The 13,636-nt window shown below is 42.2% G+C and overlaps 1 protein-coding gene across 1 annotated transcript in view; it reads left to right on the top strand.

The window, feature by feature from the left end:
• The window catches only part of SLC17A4 (solute carrier family 17, member 4), a 14,947-nt gene extending 4,422 nt beyond the window's left edge, over positions 1-10,525 (top strand). The window contains exons 2-11 of the mRNA XM_008571864.1: positions 1,422-1,627; positions 2,245-2,478; positions 2,561-2,648; positions 3,110-3,196; positions 4,970-5,088; positions 5,211-5,372; positions 7,651-7,783; positions 7,868-8,015; positions 8,860-8,950; positions 10,391-10,525. Of these exons, the coding sequence (XP_008570086.1) occupies positions 1,422-1,627; positions 2,245-2,478; positions 2,561-2,648; positions 3,110-3,196; positions 4,970-5,088; positions 5,211-5,372; positions 7,651-7,783; positions 7,868-8,015; positions 8,860-8,950; positions 10,391-10,525 (1,403 nt within the window). The remainder of the gene's footprint in view (positions 1-1,421; positions 1,628-2,244; positions 2,479-2,560; positions 2,649-3,109; positions 3,197-4,969; positions 5,089-5,210; positions 5,373-7,650; positions 7,784-7,867; positions 8,016-8,859; positions 8,951-10,390) is intronic.
• The last annotated feature ends 3,111 nt before the right edge of the window (positions 10,526-13,636 follow it).

Here is a 13,636-nt window from a genome sequence, read left to right on the forward strand (position 1 = left end):
AAAAAAAAAAAAGAAGAAGAGATCATTCCAAGAATGCAAGGATAGTCACGGGAGTGCTCGCGCTCACCATTCCTACTTAACATTGTTTCGAAGATGTCAGTGAATAAGATCACCAAAGACAATTTCCCCCATTATTTGTACATAATATCCCCCCCCTTTTTTTTGGTCAAAACCTAAGGGGAAAAAAGAAATGATGAAAATGACAGGAAAAAGAGCCCAGTTACAGAAACAATACAAAGTGCTTTATAAAACTTGTGTGGGACTTAACTGAAGACAACTACAAAATTTCACCTTTCAACAGAGAAAAAGAAGGGTTTTGAATATATGGATATGGGTAGGCATCTGTTCTTGGCTAGGAAAAGGCAATACTATAAATGTGACAATCATTCTTAATTTAATCTGCCATATAAATATGACATTGATCAAAATTTCAATGTGAGTTTTTGTGGATGGGGGTGGGGGGACTCCCAGAGTTAAACAGTGCCAGGGTTAAACCAAAGGTGAGGATCTGTCAATTTCCAGAACTTAACAAGAGCATCATGACACAAAAGCACACAGTGCTGATCACTACAAGAATGTTTGCTCCCAGGCAGGAGCCAGGATACAGGGAGCTTACATAGCTTGAGAACAGTGATCACATATTACCTCTGGGATTTCTCTACAGGCATAGTCGATCAACCCTTCCAGCTGTTGTCAAACTAATGTATTTGGACTCAATCACAGAGATAGCCCCAGAGATCCTATGGAAGAACACTGGCATGTCTTGTGCATGCGTAGATTACAGTATTAAGACAAAGTCTAAATACTTCTATAATCTAACCCTAGCCTACCTTTCAAGCTTCATCTTCCCCAACACCTCAAACAAGTTAAAATCTTCCATGTTCCCCAATTATAAATGGCACTTAGAGCTATCCCAGCTGCCCAAGCAGGGTCCTTTCAAGCTTCATCTTCCCCAACACCTCAAACAAGTTTAAATCTTCCATGTTCCCCAATTATAAATGGCACTTAGAGCTATCCCAGCTGCCCAAGCAGGGCACCTGGGAGTCATTTCTAACTATTTTCTTTCTCTCTTTATCCCTGTCCAATCAATCACTGCTTCTGGCCAATTCCTGTCATCCATTTCCTTCCACTCCCACTCCCATCTGCTCATCCCAGGACCCTGCTTGGAAAGCTCTTCTCTAATGTTTGCTCTGACAAACTCCACACATTCTGCAAATCTTTGCTTGAGCAATGCTTCTGAGGGAGCTACCTCCCCCATTACCTCCTGGGGAGGACAGGGTCCATCAGACACCTCCCAAGCGACATCTGCTCTCCTTGTATTTCTGCACTGCAGACAGATGCCAATCATCTCCCTCTTCCAGATTTAGGAAGGGCAGGAGAAAAGCATGTTGATTATAAGACGTCCTGTGCTCTTCTCACAGGCTTTTGTTCAGTCAGACATGGACTGGCCCTCATCTTGCAGCTCTGTAATTTTTCGATTTGCACCCAACAAATGAACTTGAGCATTGCCATCACAGCTATGGTGAACAACACAGCCTCAACCGGCCAGCCCAATGCCTCCACAGAAAGGACCCTCACTGACCCCCAGGGCTACTGGAATGAAACTCTGGAGGAATTTAGGGCACTGGTAAGTTTAATGAGACCCTGGACCATCTCTTTGATTCAAATGGTTTGACATAAAGGGTTATTTTATAAAAGAGTGTGAATCATTTACCTAGTAACTACTTATTGAGCATATATATACTATGTGTCCCCAAACAGCACAAGAACATAATATACATCTAAGGAGATTACATCCCTACTCAGTGTCTATGAGTATAACCACAGACTAAGTTAGGATGAGTAAAACAGATTTTACCATTTAGTGGACATAAGTTCTTCCTCTATAAATGATGAAATTCACCATAAAATAAGTTTCACAGATTTATGTCTACTTTCTCTTCCTTCCTTCCTTCCTTATAAATATGTATTTTATTACTTTGCCTATGATGCTTTCTTCTTTATAGGCTTTCTTCCTTTACAGGCTCTCTCATATTTTAATTGCTTGGTTAATTATATCAGAGTGAGGGGAAATGGTGTGTTGGGCATTTAGAGGGTTTAAAAAATTTTTAATATAAAATTGGTAGATTGGAGAGAGGAAAAAGGAAAGAGAATTGCCAATTATATTTTTGCCTCTCAAGTCCTCACAGCAAAAACTGTTAACTCTAACCAGTAACAAAAAGTGAATTCTCTTTTGTCATTTAGGCCCCTGCTTATGACTGGAGTCCTGAAATCCAGGGAATCCTCCTCAGCTCCCTCAACTATGGCTCATTCTTGGCTCCAATCCCCAGTGGTTATTTGACTGGAAAATTTCAAGCCAAGTACATGGTTGGTACTGGCTTGTTTATTTCCTCATTCCTGAACCTCTTCATTCCACTTGGAGCTGATGCTGGAGTGGCCTTGCTCATTGTCCTTCGGATTGTCCAAGGCATAGCCCAGGTACCAAGATGTTTTCCAAATATAAGTGGAATATAGGTTCCAGAATGACCTCAGATATCCAAGAATGGATTTTTCCCCCCAGGTTATGGTATTAACATGTCAGTATTCAATCTGGGTCAAATGGGCTCCCCCACAGGAAAGGAGTCAACTCACCTCCATTGCTGGATCAGGTAACTGATACCCTAATCCCCACCTTATATGCACCGTTCAAGAGTACTCGGCCAAGATCTACCAACAGAATTAAGACCTTACTTACCAACTATTCTGTCTTCATAGTTTTTACTTTAAAGTATTAGCCTATACTATCTTTCTTAATTGTAACTGCTTACTGTGCACAAAACATTCTTGTGTTTTGCACATACTAATTTAATTTTAGCTTCAGAACAATCTTAGAAATCTTATAAATGTACATAATTGTTTTCATTTCATACATAACGAATTTGAGACACAAATGGAGTAATAACTTTTCCAAGATCACATGTCTATTGAGTGAAGGAGCAGGATTTGAACCTAGGTAGTCTGAGTTGAAGCTCATACCTTCAATCACTGTGCAACTCAGCTTTGTAGGAAGCATGCAGAGAGTCCCAACACTGGCCTTTTCACCCAGAATATCCTTGCATCTTCTGTTCAGGGTCAATGCTGGGGTCCTTCATCATCCTCATTGTTGGTGGTCTCCTCTGCCAGACCATAGGATGGCCTTATGTCTTCTATATCTTTGGTGAGTTTACATTTTTCAAATCTCAGAATTTTATGACAGAGAATTGTGGACATGATTTCTATGATGCAACTTACCTATAGTTAACGAAATCCTAATAGATATGGATGTTTACATAGCTGAAGTTGATATATTTCGGAGCTAATTGCGTTGTGAATCTAGCTGCCTTGTCAAGTGACATTTAAGCTTTAGTAGTCTGAGTGTGAAGGCATAATAACCTTATCACTTTAAGGGCATCATAACATTCCTTCCTGCTTCTAAACTGGACCCAAAGGACCCCCCAGAGTAATTTCTTTTATAAGATGCTGGAAATGTTATCTCGGTGGGACTATATTTTTAGTTGTGCTAGTTTATTTAATATATTCTTTTAAATTTCTCCTATTATTACAACAACCAGAAAATTGTGTGAATGTGACCTAACGACAGGTAAAATACTGATTGAAGTGGAGAATCAATCAGTAGAACCTGCAAGACAGGGCAGACCATATGAGGCTCAGGAGTGGACATAATACATGGAGAGATGCTGCAGAAGGTTCCAAAGAAACATGGAGTGTTCCAGAGGCAATGTTTACTACTTCACAATTTTACCTTCCTCAATCTCTGGTTGGGATCTGTCTGGCTGCTGTCAGCTAACATTTGTGTTTGTTTGATTTCCGAAACATTCTCTGAAATCCCACCTGCAAATTGCCTGATTCCTTACGGTAAGCTCCACTTGTATAATCATTAGAGGACTGTCCTCTTAGATCAAAGGTTCCTGTAACATCAGGTCAGTAAATTGGCCAGAAAAAGATGTGTGAAGATTGATTACTGTAGCACATCAACCTTCAAAGGCTCTGCATGAAAACTTAAAAAAAGCGGGTTACAAAAATTATTCAAGCAATGAAAGAGGCTGACTGTGCTCATGGTTTTGAGAAACAGTAAGCAGCATATACAACATAGAAACTAGCTAAATATTTGTTGAGTGTGTAAACAATAATCTAGCCAAATGAGAACTCTTAAGAATTTCTTAAAATTCTAAAAAGGTAATTTTAAGATGAGCCATACTTCCAATCAGTACTGATAATGTTGAGTTCCCCAACACTGTAATAATGTATATATATTAGGAAAATTTATTTTCTGATAATTTCATTTCATGTCTAGTAATTGTCTGGATATCAATTATACAATAATGATGTATTGATGCTAACTCTTAAGTATTTTGAGCAAGATAAGAGATAGATACAGAAAGTCTCAATGACATAAGGAACTTTGCAGAAACATGACTAGCAGGAGGGATGCTGATTGGCACTTTGTACAGTGAGGGCATTTTCAAGCACATGGGGCAAACACACTAATACCCTGTAACAATGCACTATAGCCTCAATAAGAGTGCATCTCAAAACCCTTTAAAACTCAGTGGTTTAAAACAACAATCATTTATTCTCAGAGTTCTGTGGGACAGCTGGGTAGCTCTGCTCTGTGTCTGTCATCTGCCTTGGACATGGATTAGCTGAAGCATGTTCTTCCCATAGCAATGGCCAAGACCCCTGAGGTCAAGTGAAAAAAACGCAGTGCTTCTTAATAACTAGGCTAGAAACTAAGCCAGGCTGTTGGCAAAAGCAAGTTACGTAGTCAAGGCCAAAGTCAAGTCATGGGCAAGTACCCTCCACCTGGACCATGCAAGGAGGAGTGGAGTAATGGGGCCAGTCATTCTGTCAACCACAGGAATCATCTCAGGGCAGAGTCAAACTGAAAGAAAAACTCCAATCCAGTGCTAACTGGGTCCTCTTTTCCTAGGTGGAATTGGTTGTGCCTGTTGTCTCCTCTGGTTTCCTCTAGTTTATGATGACCCTGTGAAACATCCCTTTATCAGCCCTGGTGAGAAGAGATACATAGTGTGTTCACTGGCCCAGCAGGTACGTTGAGGAAACCCCCTGCCATTGCCTTATGTCTGTCTGAGGCCTCAGAGGTGAAGAGTGCAGCGGAGCATAGCTCTTGTTTTCTGATGGAGGGGATATTCGCATGTGCTTTCTTTCAGGACCGTTCACCAGGCTGGTCTCTTCCTATTAAGGATATGATCAAATCCCTACCACTTTGGGCCATTTTAGTCTCTTATTTCTGTGAATACTGGCTTTTCTATATTGTGATGGCATACACACCAACATACATCAGCTCTGTACTTCAGGCCAACCTCAGAGATGTAAGTAATGAGATATAAGCTCATTCTATTCTTGTTTAAATGTTTCATTATATAACCCTTTGTCTCTCCCATGGCCACAAAATAGGAGGTTAGGCCCAGGATCCCCACATAGGAAATGTAATCCGTTCTGATTGATCTCAGTGTGATTTACTGTTTATTGGAGCAGGGCGGTATGGTTCTATGTTAGCTTGATATTCATAGAACGTCATGTTTTTAAGGGACTTATGCAAAAATTTTATACTCAATCCAATCAACATTTGCAAACAAGACACTCTGCTGGGCAGCATAATAATAAAGAATGGAAAAACAAATTCTGACTTTGAGAAAACTGCGACAGAGAAACATAACATATACTAAAAATAAAACATTATTAATAGGACATAAAGTTCCAAATAGGCCATATTAAAAAAATTGTGGATAATTAAAAGAATATATATTTTATTCAAGTATAACCATATATAGAGAAAAGTACATACACGTGTCCAGCTTTCTGAATTTTCATAAAATGAACAGATACTCTGATTGGCTGACAGGAGCCTTTCAATTCCTGCTGGATGGATGTCTTAAAAGTGGCAAAAAAGTGTATCAGATGTCATAGCCTGTTAGTGACAGTTCACGAGGCCACTGAATTACTATTACACTCTCATCCTTTGTACTCAAAAAAACAGCCTTCTCATATTGATTGGGCTCCTCTGGTGAAAATGTGCTAAGTGGACAACGGAGAGCTGACCTTCTTAGCAGTGGTCATAGTTGGGGAGCCTGCATGCAGACAGGCTGCAGGGACTGAGATCAGAAAGCCCAAGGAGTGGCCTTCTGGGTCTTCCCAAAGGAGGAGGAGGGCCAGAAGCAGGCAATGAAACCAGAACCTGAAGCCGGGAAATCAGGGGACAGGAGGGCCAGACAGGCAGGATGCTGGTGCTGAGCAATGGACATCCTGAGGCTGACTCTTGGGAATGATTTGTCTCTGATGTGAGGCTGGGTGGGCTCATCACCCTCAGAGGCCAAGGCTGAGGAGGAGAAGGACAGGGAATGAGTGGAGAGACAAGTTGTGACCAGACAATAGAGCTTCTCAGCCCGGAAACTCCAGAGACCTGTACCTGTAGTCTTGCTGTTCTCAGGACGTTTTCTCACTAAGTCATGTGACCTTGATGGTCTTGGTTTACTCATCTGTAGAATGAACAGCTTGGACCAGGTCGGAGCTAAATCCTTTTCATCACTTGGATTATGCACAACAGAGAATGGTTTCCTTGAATTTTCTTTAAAAGAATGTTAATTTAGAGTTGAATTGATAGCAAGGTTCAACATTTAAAAAACTATATAAAAAGGTAAAGAGTGAAAAATCCTATTCCCGTTCCTGTTCCTAAGGACTACCCTATTCTTCTGGCCCACTCCAGAGGTAACTCTTCTTTAGTTTCTTATATATTCTCCCATTGTTTCTTTATGAGAATGCAGACATACAGGAATGCATATCCTTATTTCCCCAACTTTTCTTTTTACATAAAACATTATTTGCTATATATGCTACTATGCTTTATATGCTAGGTTTTTGTCAAAATATATCATGGGATCTTTTCATATCAGTACATGAGATCCTTACTGAGAGATATTTGGGTTGTTTCCAATTTTTGAGCAATGCTGCAGCAAAAACCTGTTTATTTGTCATACATCTTTGCAACTATTTCTGTGGAGTAAATTTCTGCATATTAGATAGTTGAGTCAAAGGATAAATGCACTATAAACTCTTACATTAATTGTCAAATTGCCCTCCCTAGTGCACCAGTAATATTTGTGAATGGCTAATTCTCCACTGTGTCACTACAGAGCCTGTCAGAAAACTTTTGTATTTTGGCCAATTTCATCCATGAAAAGTAATATCTCACCGTAGTTTTATTTTGCATTTGTTTCAATATAAGTGAGGTGGGGTACCTTTTAACATGTTTAAAAGCTACTTATTTCCCTTTTTTCTGTAAATTATCTGTTCATATATTTTGCCTATTTTTCTACTGGGTTTTGGTCTTTTAAATATCTATTTCCAGGCAGTCTCTCTATATATGGAAAGAGCATTCACCCTTTTTTCACAAATTGAGCTATGTGCATATTTTTCCCCAGACACTAAAAATTATATGGCTCATTCCAGTAACACAGAATTAGTATTAAAAGTCATGTGTATCATATATAAAGAAAAGCCATAGATTTGGACAGTCCATCCAGGGATCAGTCTTGCCTCATGGTGGGGGTGGTGAGGGCAGATGAATCTCACGTCATCTCCGGTCCTTAGAGTGGGATCCTATCAGCCCTGCCATTTGCTGCTGGCTGTATCTGCATTATCCTTGGAGGTCTATTGGCAGACTTTCTACTCTCAAGGAAAATCCTCAGACTCATCACCATCAGGAAGCTCTTCACTGCCATAGGTAAGTGCTAAGCTGGACACAGGGGTAGATTTGGGAAGCTCAGGTCAGCTCCCTATTCACTCCGTGTTTGTCCTTCTGCCCCAGGGGTTCTCTTCCCATCTGCGATCCTTGTGTCTCTGCCCTGGGTCAGATCCAGCCACAGCACCACCATAGTCTTCTTGGTACTGTCTTCTACCATCAGCAGCCTCTGTGAAGCAGGAGCCCTTATTAACTTCTTGGATATTGCTCCTCGGTAGGGACCCCTTTGCCTCATCCTCACAGAAGCTCAGTTCAGGTCCAGCAGCCCTAAACTTGCCCTGACACACAAAGTAAAAAGTGACACGTGCAACAGGTCACAGGAAATGTCAGCACCAGCCCTTCGTCCAAGAAATTCCTGGAAGGGACCGGACGCTGGTCAACCAATGTGAGCTTAATTTTTCCAGGTGTGAATGAGAGGTCAGTGGCCACACTCCAGCTCAACTGGGGGAGACTCACACAAATGTCTCTCTGTTGAGGAATGCAGCAGTTACACAGGGCTGGATCACTAAAAGGACTCCTCAGTCTCTACAGGGCATGCTCATGTAAGGCTTTAATAAGGTAAAGGATACACTATCGCAGGAGAAACGTTTATCTCTGATATAGGTAAACAAGAGTTGAGTGAGACTTCCAAACGTAGCTCTCAGGGTTCTGTCATAGTCATCAAGACATACCTCATCTTCAGATAATGAACCACCAAGATATGTGGGAGGGAGCCAAGCCTCATCCAATGAGGGATCTTTTATACCCAAGGAGGGTATTTTATACCCCAAAACAAGGGCTACAAGATCAGGCTCAACAGGAGAAACCAAGAAAACATAGAAACCATTGCAAACCATCGCTGCATATTTTGTATTAACAATGTTGACAGGTGAGTACAGGTTACCCCTTGGAAATCTCAGACTCTAGCACAGGATTATATTAATCATCAGTCAATACATGACATTCAGGCTTAACCAAGGGTCAGCACAATTCCAGGCATCGACAGAGTTGCAATGGACCGGCTAAGACTAACCGTTTGCTTACATGGGAATGTTTCCCTCTCTCTCTCTCTCTCTAAGGTACGCTGGCTTTCTAAGGGGACTATTGCAAGTCTTTTCACACATAGCAGGAGCCATCTCTCCCACTATTGCTGGATTTTTCATCAGTCAGGTAAGGTCAGATGTTCTGATGAATATTCATAAGAGAAACCGATAGTGGGCACCCAGTAGAAGTCAGACTAAGGGTATTTTTGTTCTCTTCTCAATGTGGCTTATCTCCAAACTCAAGAGTCCTGTGCAGCCCACAAGCCCTCATACCCACCCTAGGCTCAGCTCATGCAGGAAAATCACCACAAGCTTGGAGCATGGAGTGAGGGGGAATTCTCAGTGATATAAGTTTATGCTTTATGAGTTCTTACAAGATGAGCTTCTCATGCTGAGCATCAAATTTTCTAGCTATATTGATAGCATTTCTCCTAGACTGGCCAACCATCCTGGTTTGCTTGGTACTGAGGGGTTTCCCGGGATGTGAGACATTCAGTGTTAAAGCCTTGAAAGGTCCAGGAAAACTAGGATGAGTTGGTCACTCTACATAGGAACCCAACAAATATTTACAAAATGAATGAGCAAGATGCTGAGTGAATGACAGCGTGAAGAAATGACTGCACCTCACATGTATGCTCACAAATGGTTGGTACAGAAACTCCTCTGATTAGTGTTTCTTGCATGGTGTTTTTATATAGCCTTCCATCCCACGAGATGCACTTAAAGTTATCAAACAAATTCACCTGATGACTTGGTCATTTTCTAAGCATCTTAGTGATATAGACATTACATGACATTCACATGAGTATCATTCTTTAACTTTCCTGTGGTTTTCCACCAATAAGTCAGAAATATGAATGGAGAATAACAAAGAAAGGGTATTCTTTATGAAATCAAGTCCCCCCTCTTTTTTGAAGGTGCAGTTCCCTTCCAGTCACTTACTAACACTGTCAGGAAATGGCTGTTTAAAATGGAAACTCTCAAACTGACCTTGTTTCTCCTGTCATTGATTGATTGATTGATTGGTTTCTTCATTCATTCATCCATTCATTCAATAGATATGTATTGAACATTAGCATGTGCCATGAACTGTTTTAAGTGAATAAACAAACATAAGTCCCTCCCCTTGTGAAACCTGTATTGTGGGAAAGAAACTGACAGAAAACTAATGAAATAAGTAAAATATATGGTATACTGACTGGTGGTTAAGCTCTAAGAGAAGAGGAGAATAGGACACATAAGAGGGGAAGAGGGAGTGGAATTTCCATTTAATAGGGTGTTCAAGGAAGGACTCACTAAAAAAGTAACATTTCAGGAGGGACTGGAAGGAAGTGAGGGAATGAGTGAGCCAAACGGGTGTCAGAGGGGAGGAGCACTCCAGCAGAGGGAATGGTCAGTGCACCAGCCTATGGCAGAAATGTATGTGCCGATTCCAGGAACAACCAGGAAGCCCACAGAGGCTGGGGCAGAGTGGGGGGTGGGGGCGGTAGGACATGGAGCCAAAGCCTTTCTGAACCAGGGACAAGAACTGGGAGACTGTTAATAACATATAGTTTCCTGCCTCCAGGATTCAGAGTTTGGTTGGAGAAATGTCTTCTTGCTTTCGGCTGCTGTTAACATCTTGGGCCTGGCCTTCTACCTCATCTTTGGCCAAGCAGACGTGCAGGAGTGGGCTAAAGAGCAGACATTCACCCACCTCTGAGCAAAATGAGCAACGTGTCAGATCCTGAGGCTGAGTGGGTCACTGTTTTCCCTCACAGACATTCCCCTTTCATGCCTTCTTGATTGATTAGCCATCTAATTGGAATCGACTTTGTTTCCAGTGTCTTCTCAGAGACCTTGACTATGGAATCCTGAAGATATTACCATGCCTGGGGATTTTATAGGGGAAAGTAAGGCTAGTTATTTAACTGTGAGCTCCTGAAAGCACAGGTACCTGAATTTCTATGAGTTCTCTGTTCTTTCCACCGTTTTCCTGATAAAAGCATCAGAGGCTGGAGGACAATTTCTCACCAAAGCAAAAGAGGAATGCAGAACCACAGGAGTGAGAACTGAGACTCACAGGGGGAGCTGTGCCCAAACATCCAGGAGATGAACCCTGAGAGCTGTCATCAAAAGAAAGCCCCAAACAGGGCCGGCCCGGTGGCGCACTGCTACAGTGTGCCGCTTGGGAGCGCAGCGGCGCTCCCGCCGAGGGTTCGGATCCCACATACAGACCGGTTCCCACTCACTGGCTGAGCGAGGTGCGGGCGCAACACCGAGGGTTGCGATCCCGTTGCCGGTCCCGGTCTGGTACGGGCGCGACACTGAGGGTTGCGATCCGTTGCTGGACACAAAAAAAGACAAAAAGGGAAAAAAAAAAAAGAAAGCCCCAAACAATTGAAAGCATCATGTACACAATCCAAAGTCTTGGGCCAGGAGGCCAACACAGGTGGAGTAGCTCTTGTATCAAGTAAGGAGGGATAGAAGGCCATTCTGAGGCTTGGCATGAAGGATCCTATGTGAAAAATGACAGGGAGGAAAGGACAATAAAGAGTGAATCCATCATGACAAGAGGAATGAACATTCCCACAACTAATGTGGGTGGGGTAGTAGACTTCAACTCTTCCAGACAACTTGCCTTCCATGGATGCCGGCTTTTGGAATCTGTAATACCTGCACTGCTCGGGCACTCTGCAGTCAATTCTCTCACAACTGCCTTCTCTCTGGCCATCTTGACTTTGGCCCCATGTCTAATTTGTGGATCTGTGTAGATCCTTTGCATCTCAGTGAATGGACATTGTCCAGTTTCTCTCCTGTCCCCTCAAACATTCCTTCATGCTGTCACTTCTATCTCAGCTGTCCCTTTTCTGTCCCTCTGACTGTAGGAATCTGACCCACCATTCAGTGGACCTCATTCAGTGTTCACCTCGTCAACCTATCATCCAAAAATGTATGTTCAACTCATGCTGTCTTGATCCAAATCCAAATGTCTGGAGAGTGTGTTTGGTATGTCTACTTTAATTATGTCCCCATATGGGCAGCATGAGATCATGAAAGAGTGCAGAAACATTCAAACACAAAATGAATATTAATGAGCACATACCACGGGGGCATGGCGGAAATCAAACCACACACAGCTTCAAGGAGCTTGACAACTCAGGCAGGCAGGCTTTAATCAAAGTATCACACAAATAAATGTGCAATGACAACTGTGGAAAATGAAATAATGAGGGGTACACTGAGCTATGAGAGTGCATGATAAGGGCATGTGCACTATTCTGAGGGTGGGGAGGGGCACCACCACAAAGTTTCAATTGAGTTGGGATCTGAAGAACAATAGTTACCTGGTGCAGAGGCTGGTGGGAAGAATGTTCTAGGAAGAAGGCACAGCATAAGCAAAGGTTTGGTGGCAGGAGGGAGCAATCAGGTGTGGCCAGAGTACAGAGCCTAAGGGAAGCATGGTCTGTAAGGAGGCTGTAGAGTATTAAGGTCAAGAACACACAGGGCACTGTGGGCCCAGTGAGGTACGTTGGTCTCTTTATCTTGAAATCAGTGGGAAGTGTTTTAGTGGGAAGGGACTAATACTGAGAGTGGAAGATGTCCAGAGCGACTACTAGGTCTGGGTTTGCTACTAGATCAACAGTGATGCCTTTCACAAAGACAGCAATCATACTCAGTGAAGATGACAAGAAAGAAGATGAATACATGGGTCTGGATTTCACTTGTGAGATGTGGTCTCCAGTTACAAATTTAGGGATCATCTAGATGTAGGTGGTGATTAAAATTTTTAGCATGGATGAGATTGCCTGGGGTAACGATATGGTGTAAGAAGGGAGATCCTGGGAACAAACCTTAAAGAACTCCAATATTTAATGGTCAGCTGGAGGATGATGATATGAGAGAGACAGAGAGAAGAAAAGGAGAGAGAAAGAAAGAAAAAAGAGAGAGAAAGAGAGGGATGGAGGGAGGCAAGAAGGAAGGAAAGAAGAAAGGAAGAAATAAAAGGAAAACCAAGAGAATATGGTGCTATAAAACGGAAGGGAAAAGAAAATGTGTTTCAAAAAGGAGCAAACAATCACCAATATCAAATTTTCAAAGATCGGGCCAGATGAGGAGTGAGCAGAAAGTGGAGAAAGGGGATGATTACAGAGAAGTTTGGGTGTGAAGGGGAGGAAACACACAAGAGAGTAGCTGCAGAGGATATGGGATCAAGGAAGGAGTTTAAAACGAGCATGTTTCATGAACTGTGAGTAGGACCTAGATGAGAGAGAGAGAAGTCACATATGCAAAAGAACAAAAGCATTAACAGAAAGTTCCTGGGGTGGAGGAAGAATGTTGTAACCCAATCACAGAAAGGAGGATGATGAAAGATGGAGTGAAGACAGCTACTGCCTTTTTACTCGATGGCCCAAGATCATGCCCATGTCTGCTAGCAAGAGACCCAGGGAGGGTTTTGTATTGTGTATCTTTCCTCCTACTTGAAAAGGAATGGGGGGACTGGCAGTTTGTGGAGTAATAAAAAGGTCTGAAGTGCTCTTGCCAGGCCAGGAAAGAGCAATCTGGCAGAGACACCCTACAAATTGCCAGGCAGGGTGATCACCTCCCACAGAGACCTCGAATACCTCACATTTTTCCTCAACTGCTTCATTTATGATAGTTTCCTCTACCCAATCTGAGTGTAAACTCCTCAAGTTCAGGAACCATGACATACATTATTTTGTAACTATTCAACATAAGAACTGCATCTTGTACACAGTAAGTGCTAATGAATGCTTGTTAAATTACCGTATGAATCAATGAATGGATCGGTTCTGGGTGGTATGGGAGACCG

The sequence above is a fragment of the Galeopterus variegatus genome, unplaced genomic scaffold, assembly GCF_000696425.1.
Source record: "Galeopterus variegatus unplaced genomic scaffold, G_variegatus-3.0.2 Scaffold732, whole genome shotgun sequence".
Classification (NCBI taxonomy): domain Eukaryota; kingdom Metazoa; phylum Chordata; class Mammalia; order Dermoptera; family Cynocephalidae; genus Galeopterus; species Galeopterus variegatus.